The sequence below is a fragment of the Anarhichas minor genome, unplaced genomic scaffold, assembly GCF_050575085.1.
Source record: "Anarhichas minor isolate MPS153535 unplaced genomic scaffold, ASM5057508v1 ptg000022l, whole genome shotgun sequence".
Classification (NCBI taxonomy): Eukaryota; Metazoa; Chordata; class Actinopteri; order Perciformes; family Anarhichadidae; genus Anarhichas; species Anarhichas minor.
Genome location: NW_027466468.1, coordinates 2893965 through 2915094, shown reverse-complemented (window position 1 = coordinate 2915094; position 21130 = coordinate 2893965). Strand labels below are relative to the sequence as shown.

At 40.4% G+C, this 21130-nt stretch overlaps 1 protein-coding gene across 1 annotated transcript in view; it reads left to right on the top strand.

Annotated features, from left to right (window-relative positions):
* Positions 1 to 19574, top strand: part of enpp2 (ectonucleotide pyrophosphatase/phosphodiesterase 2) — a 36921-nt gene extending 17347 nt beyond the window's left edge. The window contains exons 11-26 of the mRNA XM_076096479.1: positions 124 to 189; positions 1320 to 1392; positions 1557 to 1665; positions 1871 to 1996; positions 2541 to 2572; positions 3737 to 3864; positions 7883 to 7958; positions 8615 to 8702; positions 8883 to 9052; positions 12854 to 12899; positions 13135 to 13274; positions 14579 to 14714; positions 15678 to 15755; positions 15947 to 16079; positions 16231 to 16384; positions 17947 to 19574. Of these exons, the coding sequence (XP_075952594.1) occupies positions 124 to 189; positions 1320 to 1392; positions 1557 to 1665; positions 1871 to 1996; positions 2541 to 2572; positions 3737 to 3864; positions 7883 to 7958; positions 8615 to 8702; positions 8883 to 9052; positions 12854 to 12899; positions 13135 to 13274; positions 14579 to 14714; positions 15678 to 15755; positions 15947 to 16079; positions 16231 to 16384; positions 17947 to 18117 (1726 nt within the window). The 3' untranslated portion in view covers positions 18118 to 19574. The remainder of the gene's footprint in view (positions 1 to 123; positions 190 to 1319; positions 1393 to 1556; positions 1666 to 1870; positions 1997 to 2540; positions 2573 to 3736; positions 3865 to 7882; positions 7959 to 8614; positions 8703 to 8882; positions 9053 to 12853; positions 12900 to 13134; positions 13275 to 14578; positions 14715 to 15677; positions 15756 to 15946; positions 16080 to 16230; positions 16385 to 17946) is intronic.
* Positions 19575 to 21130: the final 1556 nt, after the last annotated feature.

Below are 21130 nucleotides of genomic sequence, written 5' to 3'. Positions count from 1 at the left end.
CACCTGAATCTGAGTCTATCACTATAATTCTGTGTTCGTGCCATGGCTTGTTTGTCACTTGCAGCTATTGGTTTTCTTTAAATGTTAACCAATGTTACCCTTTGTTGTGTGTTTGTGTTCCAGTGCTATCTCTTTGGAGAGGCGGATATTGACCATGCTGCAGTGGCTCCACCTGCCTGAAGGGGAGAGGTGAAATCAGTTTTTCTTTTCTTTTTGGTCCATCTCACATTTGTCTTTCATCTTCCTGTTTTCTCTTTTTTTTCTTCTTGTTTGCAGCCACAGTTTAGGAAGAGTGGGGAAAAAACACTTTTCATCGTATTGCATTAGTTCTGTAATGTAAACCAGTAGGACAGCCGGGTGCTCAGAAAGAAAATATACATTGGTACCAATTTGCTCTTTAGTACATTTATTTCCCAGCTGGTCTGAATACGACAGACTCTGCAGCTAAGTTATTCGAACCTAAAATACTGAAATAAAGTTTGACTCAAAACTGGAATGTTAGGTTTAAGTTACGTGAGGGCTAATCCTGTTCCTTACATCTATTAATGACATGCACGTATCACGGCTAATGAGACGTTCACTGACTCTGTGAATCCCATGTTTACTCATGCCTCTGTTTACCTCCTGACAGTGGTGGATCAGTAGCCCCTCCAAAGGGTCACCAGACTAATCTGAAGGTCGTGAGATGATTGATAACAAAGCTCTGATAACCACTTTTTTTTCTCTCTAAGTTTTAGTTTTTTTGTCAAAAATAAGATAATTTGACACACACACACACACCATTAAGCGATATATGTTTTACCAACAATGTTGAGTTTTCCAGTCAAATTGATTCCTTAGGCTATTGTACTGGGAGTAGCTCTCTCTACGGCCCCTCCCACCCCACAGGCCCCAGTGCAACCACTCTGCCTGCCTATTTCCACGCCCTGGTCAGTGCACTACCTCCAGTAGATGACGGTCAGCATGCCATCTGCTGTCGGTAATACACTGACTATGGAAAAGTACCTCATACAGCCTGACTTCAAAACATTCAAACTATCTATTTAATATCTGAAACGTAAACTATAACTGTCAAATAAATGTAGTAGAGCAAAAGCTACAGTCATTTCCATTTCTATTGAAATGTAGTGGGGTAGAAGTATAAAGTAAGGTTCGATAATATTTAAGAAAAGTACAATCTCAAAATTGCACATAAGTGCTGTATTTGAGTAAAGGGACTTAGTCTCCACCACTGCAAGTGATGCACTTTAAAGCACCTGTTTATTGTCGATTGTTACTATCACTACAACTACCATAAGCACATCTCCATCTTGTTTCAGGCCCTATGTTTACGCCATGCACTCTGAACAACCGGACACATACGGACACAAAATGGGGCCCATGAGCGCAGAAGTGAGTATTGTGTAAATGCATCTGTGCTTGTGTGTGGGGATGTGTGCGTTTGCACAGAAAGCGCATGTTAACTGTACACATACACACCCCTATAGTGTCTCTCTGTGTGTATTGTTTATCAAAACACACACACAGTGGGTTCTCACTCCCTTTCTGTGTTTCAGTTGAACAACCCTCTGCGGATGATTGACAGGATTGTCGGCCAACTGATGGATGGACTCAAACAGATGAAACTGCACCGCTGTGTCAACATCATCCTGGTGGGGGATCATGGTACAGACACACACACACACACACACACACACTGTGGTGTAAGGTCATCATGCTGGAAGAGCACATTACATGCATGCTCCACTGAAGCAATTTAGGACGAAGTGCTTTGCTCAAAGGCACACTGGTCTTAAATACAGAGACAATCGCACACTCACTTCATTATAGGTTTCACCAGCCAGCCACTCATTCCCCTGTGTGTTCTCAGGTATGGAGGAGGCCCACTGTGATCGCACCGAGTTCCTCAGCAACTACATGACCAACGTTGATGACATCATCCTCGTCCCCGGGTCTCTGGGCAGAATACGCTCGAGATACCCGAACAACCCTAAATGTGAGAAGAGCAAAGCTCGTGATATTGACTTTTTGCTGAGATATTTCATCCTCTTTTTCGTCCTCTTTTGTTTTGTCTTTGTCTTTTTCCCGTTCACGTAAGAGACACTACAGGCGAAGACATTGCTTTTTCATGCACGAGTCAATAGAAAGAAAACATCCAAAATGCACATTTAGGTGTTTATTTTACAACTTTGTCTCTTTTAGAGATATTGCCTCTTTTGCATATTCAAACACAACATTTCAGAAAACATGTAATAGAAAAAATGATTGTCTTGATGTAAGAAATCAACTGGGGAAGTTTTATTGTGATATCTATTAGTTATTAGTGGCTACTGAGCGATGGAACAACTTGACCGCATTTTATCTTGTCCTTTTGAAATAGACGTTTCTGTCTACATTTATTTGTCCTACTAACCCACTTCTCACAAGTTGCAGTTCATTCATTTTTTTATTAAAGTCCACTGTTAAGATATACAGGACAGTATGTTTCTTTTGTTGGACTTAACAATTTTCACTAGTCTGACCATTGTTCTTTATTTCAGATGACGCCAAGGCTGTTGTTGCAAATCTAACAGTAAGTACTCGGCTTGCATGAAAAATTATAGAACTTGTGTGAACTTACTGATAAGATAAGATAAGATAAGATAAGATAATCCTTTATTAGTCCCCCAGTGGGGAAATTTACAGGATCACAGCAGCAAAGTGGAGAGTGCACACAAGATACAGAGTAAAAAACAAGAGCAACAAGTAATACAAATAAGTAATAAACAGTAAAGAATATCAACTAAGTAAAAAAGTACAAAAATCCACAATAACTAAATATAACTAAAAATAAAACTATTATATATACAGACAGAGTATTTATTTTTTATTGCACAGTGTACTTATATTGCACAGATTGTTAGTGTTGTGTGGTCTACTGGGAGCACAGCTGGTTGTGCAGCCTGACGGCGGCAGGAAGGAAGGACCTGCGGTACCTCTCCTTCACACACCGGGGGTGAATCAACCGGTGGCTGAAGGAGCTGCACAGAGCTGCCAGGGCATAACAACGATGTTAGAAAAAGGTGGAATGGATTAAAAGCAAAATCATAAAAAATAGTTTTGAGCTTTCTCTTAAAACTATCAACAGAAGTTGCCAAATGACCTCAGGGAACGGTTAGCAACGTACTCCGATCAGCAGTCGGAGTGGCAGGAAGCTGCTAAACCATTCAGAGCCTTAAAAACAAGTAAAATAATTTTACAATAAACCGTTAATGTTGTTATAATATGTTATGTAATACGTTCTCTTTAATTCATTATTGTTTACATTCTCGCTGTTAATTTTGTACAAGTTGCAGCCTATCAATGTTTATTAGGTAACCCAGTATAGAGTGTATTGCAGTAATCTAGACGAGATAATATACAAAGGCATGGGTCAACCTTTTGGCATCTTCCAAAGAGAGGAGGGGTCTAACTATTGCAATATTTCTTAAATGATAAAAAGCAATCTTTGTAACGTTGTTGACATGTGATTTAAAATTCAGCTCAGAATCAAGAAAAAACAGTCGGGCTTATTCTGTAGAGCCGGACTTCCACATTGGCTTAATATCTTTTCTCTCTGTGCATTTGTACAAGTTATATTTTAAAAAGATAATTATGCTATTGTAGCATGTATTTGGTGGAGCATACTGAGTGGTGTGTCACCTCTCTGATTGGCTCCTATAGGATCAAAATACCAATGATTGTTTCTTTGTTCCAGTGTAAGAAGGCAGACCAGCACTTTAAGCCGTACTTGAAGCAGCACCTGCCTAAGAGACTGCACTACGCCAACAACCGGCGCATAGAAGAGATTCACTTGCTAGTGGAGAGGAAGTGGCACGTTGCCAGGTAAAGTACTACCTCTACTACAAGAAGTAAGAACACATGCATGGTGTTAAAAGCTGAACTGGACAACTGTAAAAACTGACACTCTTTTCAATATGCAAATTGGAGATACAGTACAAACTAGACAAGTGCTCTCAGTGAAGTGCAATGACCCCTGCTGTAATGTTTGATTGACACAGCACAAACCACAATTGCCCCCCGTCTAGACTGAAAGTGTATCAGGCGCATTTTCATCTCACGCAACAGATACGCTTCCATTTGAATTTATGGGGCTGTCTGCACTGCTCCATGCAGCTGAACTGCAGTTCACTGTGTCACGCTTTATGTTGACTGTTTAATGCTTCCTCTGAACAGAAACTGTCAGTCCTGTTGTGTGATTAGTTCCGTTAGCTCTGTTAGCTGTATTAGCCTTGTTAGCTGTTAGCTCTGTTAGCTGAACACACAGCAGGACTCTGATGACCACTGGCTGCTAACAGCTAAATAGCTAACCTCCCACCGACATAAGAAGACACGCTACGTTGTAGTCAGTGCTTGGTTTAGTCTGTGATTTGCTAATTGCTGATGCTAATGACGGTATAAAACAGTCAATAAAATATTTTGAATCACAAGTTTGAATCACTGCAACCACGGTGGGTGCTGCTTGAGCATGAATGAGCTGATTAAATATAGGGCTGATGGGAGTATGGGAGACAGACAGACACAGGGATGGAATCACGCACACACAGGACCGAATACATGATCTCCTGGCGGAGATAATAAGCACATGAGAAGTTCACTGAGAGCACAAACACAGACATCCACCAAAGTGTTGAATGGAGTAAATCAATCTTAAATGTTTCAGATTGAAGATGCATGCAGGAAACTGGAAGAATAAACTCTGATGACACACTTTCCACCTCCACTGTGAAACCCAGAAATGTGGGCTGAGATATATCTCTCTTTACACCTTTGACCTGTAACTGTATAACATGAGACCCAACTTAAAATTTGTGTGATAACACCAGGAATACAAGAAAGCTTGTCTCATACTGACTATTCTAATTGTGGATGTATTATTGGAACCTTTGATGAAGTTCACAGATTAGGTGAAGCCATTGTCTCTCATTTAACCCTTTGCATCATTCACTCCTTCTTCTTAGAGCCATAACTCAAGGACACACGCACATCATATAAATACTGCAGGAGTCAGTGACTTACTATCAATTATTATTATAATACATGTTCATCTGCCTGCGTATCATGAAAAAGGTGCTCCCTCTAACTTCTTTATTAATTATTTGATAATTAATAGATAAGTTAGAAGTTCTAGCTAATTTAGTTTTAATTTGTTGCTGGAAGTGCTCTAATGTTGTGTTCAGTCAGTGTAAGTACGTACGTGGCATTTTCAGCCCACCCGTCAGTGAGGCTTTTTACTGCACATCTTGCTTTACTTAAAAACACATTTTATGCTAACGTGGGCTGCTATCAACGCATCATTAACACGTGTATTGCTGAAAAGTTTTAAGATGTCCCGTTCAGAGCCACACTAGTGTTAAAAAACCCCAGAAAAAAACAGGTCTTTTTCAAAAGTGCAGCTGCTGAAACGTTGATGACAAGCTAAAATGAACTCTGACAGGCGTTTGATGTAGAGCAGCGAAAAGTCTTACTGCAGTGATTCAGTGACAAAGTAAACCATGAAGTCATTGGGACTGAAAGAGAAAACAAACCACCTCGCTCCTAACAGCTATTGGCCAAGTGGTCTCAAGTTGTAATCGACACATCTGTGTGTCACATGCCAAACTGTTACATAACTCATCTTGTTTGACTAAATGTACTTGTTACTAAAATTCTTTTACGATGTGCTTGAAGATGAAAGGGTTATCAGTGAAGTTTTAAGACATGAAAGTATTCCAAGAGCAGTGGAGGATGTGGCTCGAAGCTACAAACGCACAACTTCACAAATGCCCTCTGTCCTCATGACATCTGATCACATGACTGTTAGTTGTTTTTAATCCTGACATATCTGTTTTGTGTTTGTTTTCTACTTGTTACATACAGTATATGAAGCAATTTATTCCCTCCTCCATGCCATCTTTCTCATCCACCAGACAACCGAAAACCACCCATAGTTTAAACTAGAAGTCGGCTGACCTCTGACCTCTCTCTTTCTGTGTGTGTGTGTGTGTGTGTGTGTGTGTGTGTGTGTGTGTGTGTGTGTGTGTGTGTGTGTGTGTGTGTGTGTGTGTGTGTGTGTGTGTGTGTGTGTGTGTGTGTGTGTGTGTGTGTGTGTGTGTGTGTGTGTGTGTGTGTGTCAGAGTAACAGCCTCCTTGCATGGAGCTGTTTTGGGTTGGTGAACCATGGGAGAGCTACATTCTGTCTCAGTACACACACACACACACACATATACATACACATTACACGCAGAGCTGCTAAATGAAAGACATCTTTGAGGTTTCAGTGCAGCTCAGATAGACAGACGGGTTAATCGTTGGCACCGGAGCTTTGAGCAGAGTGTCTGAGCATTTACATACACACATGCACACACACACACACACACGTGCACACACACACACACACACACACACAGGCACATATACTGTACGTAAGACGATGTCTGCGTAAATCTCAAACCAACTAACTGTTCTCCAAATGAAACACTGAGTTTGTCTAATTTTCCTGTCAGTTAGTCATTTACATTTTTAACATGCTTGTGGCTTCACCCCCTAGACACGCACACACACACACACACACACACATCCACACATAAATTAAGATGTATAACTGGAAGTAGTGTTTTAATGGACACTTAGTTAAAAGTGGCTGTTTTTCAATTAGAGTACTCTGGCTTGGGTTGTGTGAAGGAGTGCTTGTCCTGGGCCGAGGGCTAAAGTAGGTGAATACTGACAACATGCTGCAGTTCAACTGTATTTAACACCACGGTTTAACCCGTAAAAACCTGTGTGGACCTGACGGCGCACTGCATCAGGTACTTCTAAACCACCTAGATAGTTGACACCTCTGAGGTTAATGTAACGATGTTCAGTATTTCAGTCAGAATTGCTTTCTCCACTTTGACCCCAGATTTCTATCATACTCAAAAACATTTGAAACTTACTGCCTTAAGAGAAAGAACCATAGACTGTCTATATATATATATATATGTAAGAAGTGGACGTAGTCACCAAGTCATCACCCATTGGTTTATCGCTATCTTGGTTTCTGACTGTCGCCATCTTGGTTTTTTTGCAACCAGAAGTGACAGGTAAAGGTGGAGCTTAGTACAACTGAATGCTGAATAAGACATTTGTAGGCGACCGAAAAAATTTCATGAACTGAAAACAAAGGGTTAAAGTTGTAAAACGAAAACGTAGACAACTCCACACTGGACACCACCATGGTAGTGACCTGTCAATCACAGTAGCCCCGCCCTAAAGCATACTCTGCTTTATGGTCTGTTTGACTCTAAATGGACCATAATGTACTAAATGATCATCATGCTGTATTGAAGAAGACTTGAAACTAGAGATTGAGACCATAAACTCATGTTTACAATGTTTACTGAGGGAATAAATCAAGAGAGAAGTAGAGTCATTTTCTCATAGACTTCTATACAACCAGAGGAGTCGCCCCCTGATGGCCATTAAAGATAATGCAAGTTTAAGGCATATATTTAGGTCTCAGCAATCCTGAATATTTTTTTTCATAGATCCTCAAAGTTCAAGATTGTAAATTTTCTAAAAATTGATCTTTCATTCTCCTACTTGATTGAACTGATTTGACCACAGTTTGGTTCACATGACTGACGAGTGGCCATCTTTAAGAGTTGCCAAAAGAAACTTGAATACAACAAATTAGCTGAGCAGCAAATAACAGCGGTATAAAACAGAATTGGTTGGTGTGGTATGCAATATTTTAGCTTTTGACTTGTGACTTTTGCTGCCAAAACTTTCTGGGTCATCTGACACAATAATCTGAACATTCCAGCCAGTTCTGGTTGATTGATTGATTGATTGATTGATTCATTCATACTGTTCATTACAGGAGAGTTCCTGAAGGCAAGAGGCACTGTGGCTTCTCTGGTGACCATGGATATGACAATAAAATCAACAGCATGCAGGTACTCTTGGTAATCTACAGTGGCATGAAGTTGTTTTCTGGCTGGCTTTTTATGTCCAGTGCAGCAGCACAAATTAAACATTGATGATGACCAGATGTCCAGAAAAATTCGTCACATTCCCGAATTATGAGCAGGTGTCCCGAAAATAACCTGTGTTTTTTTTGTTCTAGCCTAATAAAACAATAAATACTGATAGTTGTGAAACATTATTTGTTATGTCCGTAGCCTACAGTAATTAATTGTCATTTTTTAGCCGTGTACAGTCCTGCAGCAAATTGATAAACAACTAGGCACAGCAGAGATGCATAGCAATGACGTTGTTGAATGAACACATTTACTGATAGAAATTAAACCATCCATTGCTGACATGGAGCACGATGAACATCCAGAAAAAAGCAAAATTGTTACTGCAGGTACCGGGTCGAGTGGGGGGGAGGGGACCGATTATTGCTTCCGAACGAGATCCGAACGTAATGTTTTGTAAAGCTGCAGGAATGAATACTACTATTATTATCGCTACTGTTCGCTAACACTGAATGTAATGTACTGGAGGCCACGCCCACCCCCAGTTTCAGCCATTCTCATCTGGTCACCCTAATTTTAACTTATTTCTTGTGACAAATCGTTTGACTTGTGCCATCAACTCTCATTTTCAGACTATTTTCTTGGGGTACGGACCTACATTTAAATTCAAGACTAAAGTTCCAGCCTTTGAAAACATTGAGCTTTATAATGTCATGTGTGGTAAGGCATTGTTTTATTTAGTTATTGTGTGCATGTCTATGACTCTAGTCATCTAGGACTAGCCAAAATGTGTTTGAATGAATATGTGAGTAGACTAGTCACAACATAAGTGGTGTTGTATGTGTGACATCCTCCACTAATTTGTTTGGCTGACATGAAGCTGATTTCTCCCGCTCTCAGATCTTCTGGGTCTGAAACCAGCCCCCAATAATGGAACCCATGGCAGTCTGAACCACCTGCTGAGAAGCCCCACCTACAGGCCCACCATGCCAGAGGAGGTTTCGAGGCCGGCAGCCTCTGGTCTTGGTCCGGCAGGAACAGACGACCTGGGCTGCAACTGCGAAGACAAGGTCAGCCATGATGACTCGGTGGCAGACCCGGGCCCGGCTTCCTGTCCACTGCTGAAAAGAATACTAGTTTTTAGGAGATTGGCTTGTCTGTCAAGCTCACTTAAATTAGTGATAACAACAGTGAAACCAAAATCATTCTCATCTTCATAACCTGCCACCATGGAACCCCACGCTAACACTATGGTAACACACCATAAATTAGTCAGTAAGTAATGCATGAAGTGTAAGCAGCTGTAAAGTTGAGTAGTAATAAGTAGCTGTTATGATAGCAGGTAGTAAATGGTATGCGCCTAAAGGAAAAATCTAGTCCATACAACTTCTGATCTTCTAATATTCATAGGTTTGAACATTGGTTCAATGGTTTTGACAGTATTGTATTCACCAAAGTAACTGCTGAGTTCAAGTCTGATAGCACAAGTAACTCAAAGGGATCAGAAGTCTATGAGAAAATGACTTCTCTCTTGATTTATTCCCTCAGTAAACATGAGTTTATGGTCTCAATCTCTAGTTTCAAGTCTTCTTCAATACAGCATGATGTTCATTTAGTAAGTTATGGTCCATTTAGAGTCAAACAGACCATAAAGTAGAGTATGCTTTAGGGCGTGGCCAAGATGGAGACAGCCAAAATGTCGTTTTTAGTCCACAAACCAATGGGTGACCTCACGGTGACTACGTCTACTTCTTATAGATAGTTTATGGTTCACACCTGGTATTAGAATGTGTCTCCGCTCTGGAGTGATCGCATGTGATCAGATCTCACTTTGACATTACATTACAGTCATTTAGGAGACGCTTTTATCCAAAGTGACTTACAATTCAGATTCTATGCTCTCTATGCAAATAAACACGTGCAAAGACCAAATGCATTGTTGTTCTTAACCAGCGGGAGGCAGCAATGCACTTCCAGTGCCTTAAAGTTAAAAGTCAAAACTAAACTAAAGAAGAAATCAAAACAATACAGCATGGGCCCTCGTGAATAGCCCGGTTGTTATATTAATATATTAATCTCTCAGTTTCCTTTGAACTGACTGAAATAGAAATCAGACAGCATGTTTCAATGCGCCCTCAATGTGTCTTGGGCGCGTTCCCAACTGTACTTACAGCTGTTAATGCCAGGTGTGAATAGGGTCATAATGAGTACAATTACAAAAATAACATGAAAGCTGTAATATTCTGGAATTATCCTTTAAGTCGGAAACTTATAGATATATTATATATGACATTGGTAAGATTTCAAAACGATCAGTGGAAACACTAGAAAAGCAGTGTATTTTGGCCGGATGTTAGTGAGAATGAATGTCGCTATGCATAGTGTCATATAAATTGTTGGCATGGAGCACTGAAGTGATTGGGGATACATGGATACTTTTGGTATCGATTGCATAATCTATTGTAGGTAAGTTGATTAACAAGCCAATCTCCAAAAATGACACCGTATTACTTTAATGTGACGATAAAGATAACGTTTTGAGTCCATGCAACAAGGCAGTTTTGCTGTGATGACCATACATCTGTAACACATGTGATACTGTCACCGAGCCCTCAGTTATTATCTTACAGCGTATAGAAACAATAAAATACTTAAATGTAAGTAAAACTGCCAGTCAGCATGTTTTCAAAAAGTTACCCGTTTATCATGACCTCTTGGGGTTGCACCTTATGTTACAGCGCTCTCCTCCTGTGAGAGAGCTGCACAGTCAATTAAGAATTATATGATGCTTAATTGATTCCAACGGGCCAAACTGGACCCTCACATAGTTCAACAGAGGATGACTAATGTGACTGTGTTGCCGGCCAGAGGCCAACCATTCTCCTTCTCTTCACTGTGTTTCACCTTGAGACCACTCAAGCAATGCTCAGTCTGCCTGTGTTCCTGCTGAGGCCTAGTCCACACACACAGGCATTTTTTTTCAACAGTGTTTTTTAAACACTGCTTCAAAGCAGTGAGTGACTTGCATTGGAAAAGAAGCTTCTGTAACTCAGCGGATGAATGTCTTTGGGGGTACATCAACTTCCTACTATGAACACTTAAATATCTCTTATTTAGGTAGGTCCTAAAAGTTGTTAAATGCATAAATAGCGGAATCCAGAGTTATTTTCTTTCCTCCATTTATGTGAATCCAGTGCTCTTAATACATACATGCATCTTCAATATATGTTTCACCCTGGCAGCAGTTTAACCTAAAATACTGTTAGGGTGTGAAGCCAAAACACATAAAAAAGGCTATGTTTTTTTAAAAATACCCACGTACGTGTGGACTAAGCCTCAGTAACATTGTATTTATGTGTTTTATTTTTTGTGTTTATTTAACAGTGACAATGCACTATACATGTATTGCACCAGATATAGCTAAAAGCTCATTTACATCTGTAGTCCCTAAATTACAAATCTGGTATTTTCATAATATTTTGCAGATATGAGGGAGCTAAAAGGAACTATCTACCATCCCTCCATTCAGTCCAATGACTATAATGTCCAATGATCTTTAGATTGAGACGTGATCAGATGAGAAAGATGAAGCATCAGAGGATCAGTTGCTTTATCTTATTGTGATCTGTTGACTTTTCTTGGATACTAAAAGTACAACTCAAACTTCATCACTGTCTGCTCTGAAGAGTCTTTAGTCGTCATTATTTTTGTTGTATTGTTACCTTTTTTAAATTAGAAATTGTGCATAAGCAGCAGTACATTCACCAAACATGGCTCAGCAAGTGACTGAATGCAGATGTTGTCTTTTTTTTTTTTTGTTTAAAAAAAAAAACGTTTTTGTTTTGCTTTTGAAATGCAGTTAACGTTGTCTTTTTACACAGCAGACCTGTAAAAAGATTAATTTGCATGGGCCTATCAGCCTCGGTTAATTTATCATTTGTTTGGTCTGTCTGTCTGTGAGTGTGGGAATGAGCCTGTTTGACTTGTAAAAAAAAGTATCTTAATATCTGATTGCTTTATTGTGTCTTCGGCCCGTGGTTCCACTTCTCCTTACAATGTGACTTTTGTCCTGCGATCGTGCCAGGACACATCCAACGCCCTGAAATCGGATTTTGCTCGCATTGGGATCCGATCAGCCAGACCACCTGCCGAGGTGTCCGGGCTCTCATTGAGTTTATCACCGACTTTAAAACAAGTCTACCAATGCTGCAGGGAGGCAGAGTAAGAGGCAAAAAATAACAGGAGACTTTTATTGTGAAGAATTATAGGAAAGGGAATGTGTTTATTCACCGCTTTAAAGCCACTCCTTTGACACATATCCATCCCTCTATAGATCAGGCACCGTTACATTGAAATGTCAAGTGTGGACACAGAGTGCCGATCTGGTGCATCTGATCACAAAAGTCACATTGAAAAGACAAAGTGTCATCACGGGTCTCTATTCAGCTTCCTTAAAAACGTAAAGAATCATGTTACATCTTTGCTTTCTGCTGCAGAGCTGGACTCAGTTCACCTCCAAGTCAAGCTGTTCAAACTAAATCTGTAGATAACATGCCAACAAAAAGGCAACCTCTCATTCCATCAAGGTCTAATGTTGACACTTGACGCCCTTCTCGGTCTAGACGCAGTCTGTGTATTTTTTGAGATCTACTTCCCGAATAGCTTGGATTGTGAGTGAGTGAGACCCAGCCCTTCTCTGCAGTGTGTCACTTTGTGCTGTGTTTTTGATTCCCATGAAGATCTCTGGCAAGAGATTGTTTCAATCTCCGATCTTTTTGCAGTTGCGTGTAAAAAGTAGGGGCCAGAGAGGTTTGAAAGTGACCCTTGTACGAGGCTATAACCTGGAGTCACTCTGGCTCTGTCTCTTACAGAACAAAGTGGAGGAGTTAAACCAGCGACTGAGGCGAGCTATGGATGGTCAGTCTTTCACGATGTTACTGAAAATATCATTTTGTATATGTAAACTTGTTTAAATTGTAAAAAATACAGTAAATGATCCACCGTGTCCCGAGTAAACCTGCATCATGTTCCTATCCACACAATGATGCGTCACGTGTTGCTGTTCTATCACCTCGTAAATAGTTTTGTAAATGTGTCTCGTCCCACATCTCTGTTTTGCCCCCCGCCCCCCCCCATGCTCCCCCTCTCTCAGACAGCAGGAACTTGCCGTACGGCCGACCTGCTGTACTCTTTCGTACCAAGTACTCCATCCTCCACCACAGTGACTACATCAGCGGCTACAGCGAGGCGCTCTCTATGTCTCTCTGGACGTCATACGCCGTCAGCAGACAGGTACTCTTCATCCTGTGCTCTTCGCCCTGAAGGACGTTAGTGTGAATATTAACTGGCAGCAAAGGCACCTCATTCAGAGGACAGCATGCCAGATGCTGTAGTGGAGTTTTAGTCTTAATCACCAATAGAAACATCATGACTCTTCTTTGATTGGGGCTTACATAAATACAGGGCTATTAAGACTATGAAGACCCTCTAAATATGTTCATATTTCCCATAATACTACAGTGGCCACACTCATTATTTCCAATGAATGTATTTAAAAGAATTAGGGTGACACACTAGCTCAAGTTGATCTTGCATTCATGTTTAAAAATGACTTACTTATATTATATTCTCAGTAGAATATTCTGTCTTCCATCATATGAGCTAAGTCTGTCCTCATAACATATGAAGGGGTCCTAGAGGCTGTGAAAGAGTTGTGTTGATTCCCCCCCGATAGCATATGTAAAGGCAGAGTCTCAGCTAATTCAGAAACCTATTTGTTCATACTGGGCCTACAAACCTTTTTCCATTATAGCGATGACTCTTTTGGCCAATAAAGGATATTCATAGCCTGATATGAAAGGTTCTGGGTCTAGAGGAATTTGTAGGATTAATATAACCTGGATACAATCTCTCACTGCTTCTCTGAACTTTTTTATCTCAGTACACTGCCAAAGACGGTGAAAACGTGTACCTTTAACCTTTTCGCACTTGATACATATTGATTTAAAATGTTCTGGGGTTGTATACTTTTGCATCGGCCAATTAGACGGCAGTAATTTAAGCCTTGTGTCGTTGGCTGTTATATGTCTCTCGTTGGCATGTCTGAACCTTCTAACAGCTATTGGCCAAGTGGTCTCAAGTTGTAATCGACACATCTGTGTGTCACATGCCAAACTGTTACATAACTCATCTTGTTTGACTAAATGTACTTGTTACTAAAATTCTTTTACGATGTGCTTGAAGATGAAAGGGTTATCAGTGAAGTTTTAAGACATGAAAGTATTCCAAGAGCAGTGGAGGATGTGGCTCGAAGCTACAAACGCACAACTTCACAAATGCCCTCTGTCCTCATGACATCTGATCACATGACTGTTAGTTGTTTTTAATCCTGACATATCTGTTTTGTGTTTGTTTTCTACTTGTTACATACAGTATATGAAGCAATTTATTCCCTCCTCCATGCCATCTTTCTCATCCACCAGACAACCGAAAACCACCCATAGTTTAAACTAGAAGTCGGCTGACCTCTGACCTCTCTCTTTCTGTGTGTGTGTGTGTGTGTGTGTGTGTGTGTGTGTGTGTGTGTGGTCCTCTAGGTAGAAGTATCCCCTCTGCCTGAAGCCCTGTCCAACTGTGTGAGACCTGATACCAGAGTTCCTCCAGCCTACAGTCAGTCTTGTTCCAACTACAGAGCAGACAAACAGATCACCTACGCCTTCCTGTACCCACCACGTGAGTTCATCGCAGACACTGAATTACACGAACAAAACTAAAAAGGTGCACTCATGACAGTGCAGATCTCTGCCAGGTGCGTCTGCTACGGCCACAATAAATCACTATTGTCTAACCCTCAGTCTAGACCGCAAATGTGTCAAAAGCATTTTTAACACAAAAATGATAAGGCTGATGGGTCCAGTAATATGCGAGATTCGCCGTGGACAGACAGACAGACAGACAGATACACAGAGCGCACACACACACACTACCGAATACATGGTCTCCTGTCGGAGATAATAAAATGGATAATTTGTAGCTTGTTAATGTTCATGGTCATGGTCTTGGACTATTAATCAGACACATTTTTACTCAGATAATTGCCATAAGCTTTTGTCATTTTATCATATTTTTAATTTTTTACATTTTTACAATAAATGATTGTAATGTATTGAGAAAAATAAAATGTCCGTTATTGTAGAAATAATCATTAGTTAATTTGATATGTTGGCTCATATTATTTTATGTTTTAAACTAAGACACTCATAGACCTTATGCTGGCTGTTTCATACACATATTCACAGTCTGGGTCTTATTGTTGCTCATCATTCCTATCCGTTATATTAACATTTTACTCACTAACGATATTGCTGAGATCTAACGATATTACTGCACCTCAAATCATTGTTATGATCCACGACGGCCGTGGCTGGAGGCATCATGTATTTGGGTCGTTTGTCCCATTCTCATGAACGCATTATCTCAGGAATTTTCTCTTCTCTTAACTTGGTGGTCAAAGATCAAGGTCGATGTGACCTCATGTATTTGGGCAGAGTTCAAGAATTAATATGCTAATAATGATTACAATTTTACTCAAATGTTTAGTAGGAAAAAATGACATATTGTAATTTAAACTGCAATTTGACTGGTTGGTGAAGGCATGTCTAGTTAATCATGTTCTGTTTTTTTCATTATTGACAGAATTCTCCACAACCATGGATAAAAAATATGATGCTGTCCTCATCACCAACACCGTCCCCATGTATCCTGCATTCAAGAGTAAGTCAATCAGTGATTCAAAGTTTCTTTCTTGTATGTTGTGAATTAGAAAAACAAAAACCAAATCAGTGCGGATGGATTCACTGATATATTCACCGCTTTTCTGTACCTTCTATCACCTCCCATCCCATAGTCCCTGTTTCATTCTCTCGCTTTTGTTCTTTCCCCTCTCTTCCACCTTCCTCTCTCAGGGATATGGAGTTACTTCCAGAGAGCGCTGGTGAAGAAATATGCCACTGAGAGAAATGGAGTGAATGTGCTCATTGGACCCATATTTGACTATGACTACGATGGTGTCAGGGACTCCGCTGAGAAGATAAAAGAGTAAGAGCATTCTATTTACCCCCCTTCTAATTCAGCTTCAATACACACGAAGGTTAAATTTATGCTGAGCATTGTTTATGGAAAAAATAGGAAGAAAAAAATGATTCCTGGCTAAGGGGAAATGTTGAGCTCAAGTCTCTTGTTCCTGCAGGTACGTAAATGGGGTGATACCCGTCCCCACGCATTTCTTCGTGGTCCTGACCAGCTGCTTAGACTTCACGCAGGCTGCAGACTCGTGTAGCGGCCCGCTCAGCAGCGCTGCCTTCATCCTGCCGCACAGAGCCAGCAACGACGAGACCTGCAACGTAAGGAACATCGCGTCTTAAAACGCATCACTACATTTTAATAACACTCGTATACATACACTTGATAGAGACCTGGGGCTTCATTACAAAAAGTCTGAAATCCTATCTCATCTCAGTTGAGGATGACATTGAGGATTTTTGGTATACAGAAAGAAGTTTCCTAATACATTTATGAAAAAATCTATCCATCTTATCTGAGGATGGGAATTTAGCGATTACAGATTTGTCCCTACTTAGGGATTCCCAAAGTTAGGAATCCTAAGTAAGGATGGCATAGACCCTGTCCTAACTGTTGTTAGGTCTGTATGGCTGTGACAGTGAAGATGGGGAATAACATGACGACTGAAATATGATGATTGAAATGCTGCTGAGTCCATAGTATGACACTTTAAATTTCCCAGCCTATGTATTAATCGGCATTAGTCTTACCAAAATACTGACATTTCTATCTTCAAAACAATACCTTTAAAAATATTGATATTTGATGCCATTTTCGATACCACTGAGAAACATTAAGGGGATACGTTTTAAGATTCTAATTAAAAGATAAATAGCGGTCTGTGCGTCGCCTCGCTGTCTAGTCTAGCTCCGTATAGAATGGAAACAGGGGGAAACAGCTATTATTTATCTCAATCTTTAGTTGAAACAGAATAAACTTTATTTTGTATAGCATATCTTTATTGATTTTTAACATAATATATCCCATTTTCCTAAATGTGTTGGATGCGTTAGCAACTTTTGGAGAAATGCAACCCGACAACCTGTGATTGTGGCCAATCACATAAGCAACGATCCAGTGTTGTGAAACCCAACATTAAAGCCACATTTGGCTTTAAATACACCATTAAGTGACACAACGCCGCACAGCCCTGCGCTAACTGCCTCAACGCCTGATTTGGTGTGAATGCAGCCTAATTTACGCCAAAACGTTTTTAGTTTTTTTTTGTTTGTGTGGAGACCAAACAGACAGACATGTTATTAAGTTAGCTTTCAGACATAGACAGGCTAGCTGTTTCCCCAGGGCACTACAGCCATTGCTGAAGTGCCTTAAACTTGCATTATTTTTAATGGCCATCAAGGGGCGACTTCTCTGGTTGCAAAAAGAAGTCTGATTGTATAGAAGTCTATGAGAAAATGAACCTACTTCTCACTTGATTTATTACCTCAGTAAACGCTGTATCACTCCTCCGCCGTCCAATTATGGTCACTTCCATTCACTTGATTGCAAAAAAACAAGATGGCCACAGCCAAAATCCAAGATGGCGATAGCCAAAATGCTGAACTCAAGGATTTAAAACCGCAGTCCACGAACCAATGGGTGACGTCACACCGACTGCAGTCCATAGTTTTTATACTAAGCTAGGCTAACCAATCCCTGACTCCAGCTCTGTACTCACAAACATGAGAGCGGCATAAGTTTTCTCATCTCACTCTCATGACAATACAAACTATGTTCCCTCAAAGCCAAATCACTTGGGGGTTGTGAGCGACAGAGGGTTTCAGGGTCCGTAGAGGGGAAGGAGGTGGCTAACGTTTCTGTGCTCCTCGCTGCCTCCCCGCAGAGCTCAGAGGAGGAGTCTCGCTGGGTGGAGGACCTGATGAAGATGCACACGGCTCGAGTCAGAGATGTGGAGATCCTGACGGGCTTGGACCTGTACCGCAGAACGACCCGGAGCTACGCCGAAATCCTCTCGCTCAAGACCTACATGCACACCTACGAGAGCGAGATCTGACATCCGCTGGCCCCCTGTCAACACTGATGTTGCTGATTCCTTTTTTCCAACCGTGGTGGATGTATGTGGTACAAAGAAGAGGTGCTATCACCTCTGTTACACTGACCTACACCAGCTCTTCATGCTCTCGCTGTCTGCTCTCGCTGCCGTGTGCAGCTGCTCCGTTGTGGCCCTTTCACTGGGCATCTGGTTTCATCTCATTCATCTCGTCCATCTATTAAGACACAGCATTGAACACCACTGAGGCTGAGCTACTAGCTGTAGCACTGTCCACTTTATTTTGTTTAGTAGCAGGCAAGTAAAGCAATTATTCTGCTCTGTGCTACTGTTTCATGGTCGGCACTCAGATTCAATGGAATGACATCAAACTGAACAACATTGACCTATGTGAGTAAATATATAAAGGGCTCAAATTGAATCTGTACCAGTATTTTTTGTCATAATGTGTAAATAACAGAGTGGCCATTAATCTTCATCTGCCCTCTGTTTACTTTAAATCGTCTTTAGCAGAAAGGTTTTCTCTCCAGCAGTACGGCCGGGTCGACCTGTTAGCGGAGTTTTCTAGAACAGCTGGATTTTTTTACCCAGAGACCAAGAAACCCACACTAATCCTATGCTGGAATATTAAAGGACACCAGTTTTTAGGGGCAATTTGATTAAAAACAGCTTTATTTTCAAAAATGCATCATTGTAGCACAATGTAAAATGATGAGTCTTAAAACTAGATTTTGATGTCGGGCCCTAGTACAAGGCAGGACCACAAGATCAAATAATAATGCATGACTGATTGCCCTGTATACTCTTACATATTTTGTATTAATTGTCATCGTCCAGCAGTACCAAGAACAGTTTTTGAGTTTTTTGTTTTGTTTTGGTAATACACATTTATATTCTTCTCAAGCAAACAATATTCCATATGTGTAAAAATTATGTTTTAAAGTGTTTGAATGATCTTTAATTGCACTACGAAGCCATTAACAGAATCCGTCAGACAAAACCATCACCTCAGTGCCAAGGCCGGATTGTTAAACATTTTCAGTTGCCTAGCAATACGACATTGATCCACTCTGTCTACTCTTTACACTATGAACAGATTATGTTCAGTGATTAAGAAGGAATCGTCTTTATTTTTTTAATGAAATGATAATGTAATGTTTTTTGTGTGTGCGTGTCTGTGCATGTGTGTGCATGTGCGTGCGCATGTATACAGTGTGTATATGTTGAATTCAAGATATTTCCTGTTCGTGTTTGACTGTTGATTGTGTTTATGTGTGTTTGTGTTTGTGTGTGTTTGTGTGTGTTTGTGTGTGTGTGTGTGTGTGTTGACTTTTTGTTCTGTGCACGAAAGCAATAATGTCAGTGATGATGTATTAATGTGTTCTAAAATATTTACCACCTGTGAGACCTATTTATGATTTATGTAAATGTCATCACAATAAACAAGTGTTTTTACTAAATGAAGTGTGTTGCGTATTGAAGTTAGTCCAGCTGCTTCTTAACTCTGTCTTCCAGTTGTGAGCCGCACATGTAAATAGGAGGGGAGTCCCGGGTTGGTTGGCACACAAAAACAACATGTTGGCTTTCTTGACTTGCCTTCATCTACTATGTTAAATCATCTGAAGGGCACTAACTTTGTGGGTGATGATAAACATGTCTTTCATAGTTTTATAGTATCGAAAGTAAAAAAGTGACCAAATGTATTATAAAGCTGTGTGTACGGACATATTTGAAATATGTTGCTTCTAGTTAATAGACATAGGAATCAGCTAAATTTTTTATATAAGATTTGAAAGTCTGTGATGGAAGGTGGCTAACATCATTTAATCACAAAGCTGGCTCAAATGTGAACAAGTTGGTTGGCACGTGTGTGCATTTTGGTTGTCGCCATCTTGGTTTTTTGCAACCAGAAGTAGGAGGGATGAGCTAAGAACAACCGAACGCTGAGTAAGAGGTTTTCAGGCAGCCAAAATGTTACAAATAACTTTCACGAACTGTAAACGCACTGTGAAAGGATTAAAGTTGTAAGATGAAAACACAGACAACTCCCAGTAGGGACAACACTGTGGCAGCGACCTGTCAATCACAGTAAGCCCGCCCTAAAGCATACCCTGTTTTATGGTCTGGTTGACTCTAAATGGACCATCATTTACTAAATGAACATCATGCTGTATTGAAGAAGACTTGAAAAATAGAGATTGAGACCATAAACTCACAGCTTAGTTACATTCTTACTGCACATAGCAGCTTCACATTCCTCCACATGAGCCTGTCAATAGTAATACACGATAAATGTCTGTCCAGTACTGCCACCTAGTGGACGCTCACTGGTAGAACTTGTTGCCAAAATAGAAAAACACAAACAAACTCCGATACTTGGGATAAACATGAGTCCAGGCGGCTTCACCGAATCAAAACAAGAAAAGTGCGTTCTCTGGAGACAATTATGTGACTATTGAGAACTTTAAATGACTGCTTGCTAAGCAGTCACACAGTAATGACAAGAGGTAGGTTAAATCAAGGCGGGGCACAAGAGTGTAGGTAAATGATATATAGGACGAGTAGAATCATAGTAGAAGATAGTCTACTCTCTGTTCCTCCACCTAAATCTTTCTCTGTCTGCCAAAGCTGCTCCTCATTTAAAGTGAATGGGCTGTGTTTCGGTGATACTCTCGTGCGTAAAAACAGCCACGAGCCTTTTTTACGCGTGGAAACCACATAGGAATCATGGAGATACAGTCGGAAGGTGAATTTAATATAGATCATATGAAAAACAATCAAACATTGAATTTCGTTCTTTATGTTGTGTCTTTTGTCTAAATGTCCTTGTTTCGCAATGATGGGCAGAATATTGTGGTGTATATTTCCCTTACACCGCAGCTCACTTTCATCTCATCCAGGAAAATCCTGGCCAGGATTTTGGATTTCATGGGTCCATGAGATGAGATGAAAATAATTCAGTAGAATTTTTCTTTTCATTTTCTTTTCATTTCCCCATTTTTTAGCGCTTCTGCAA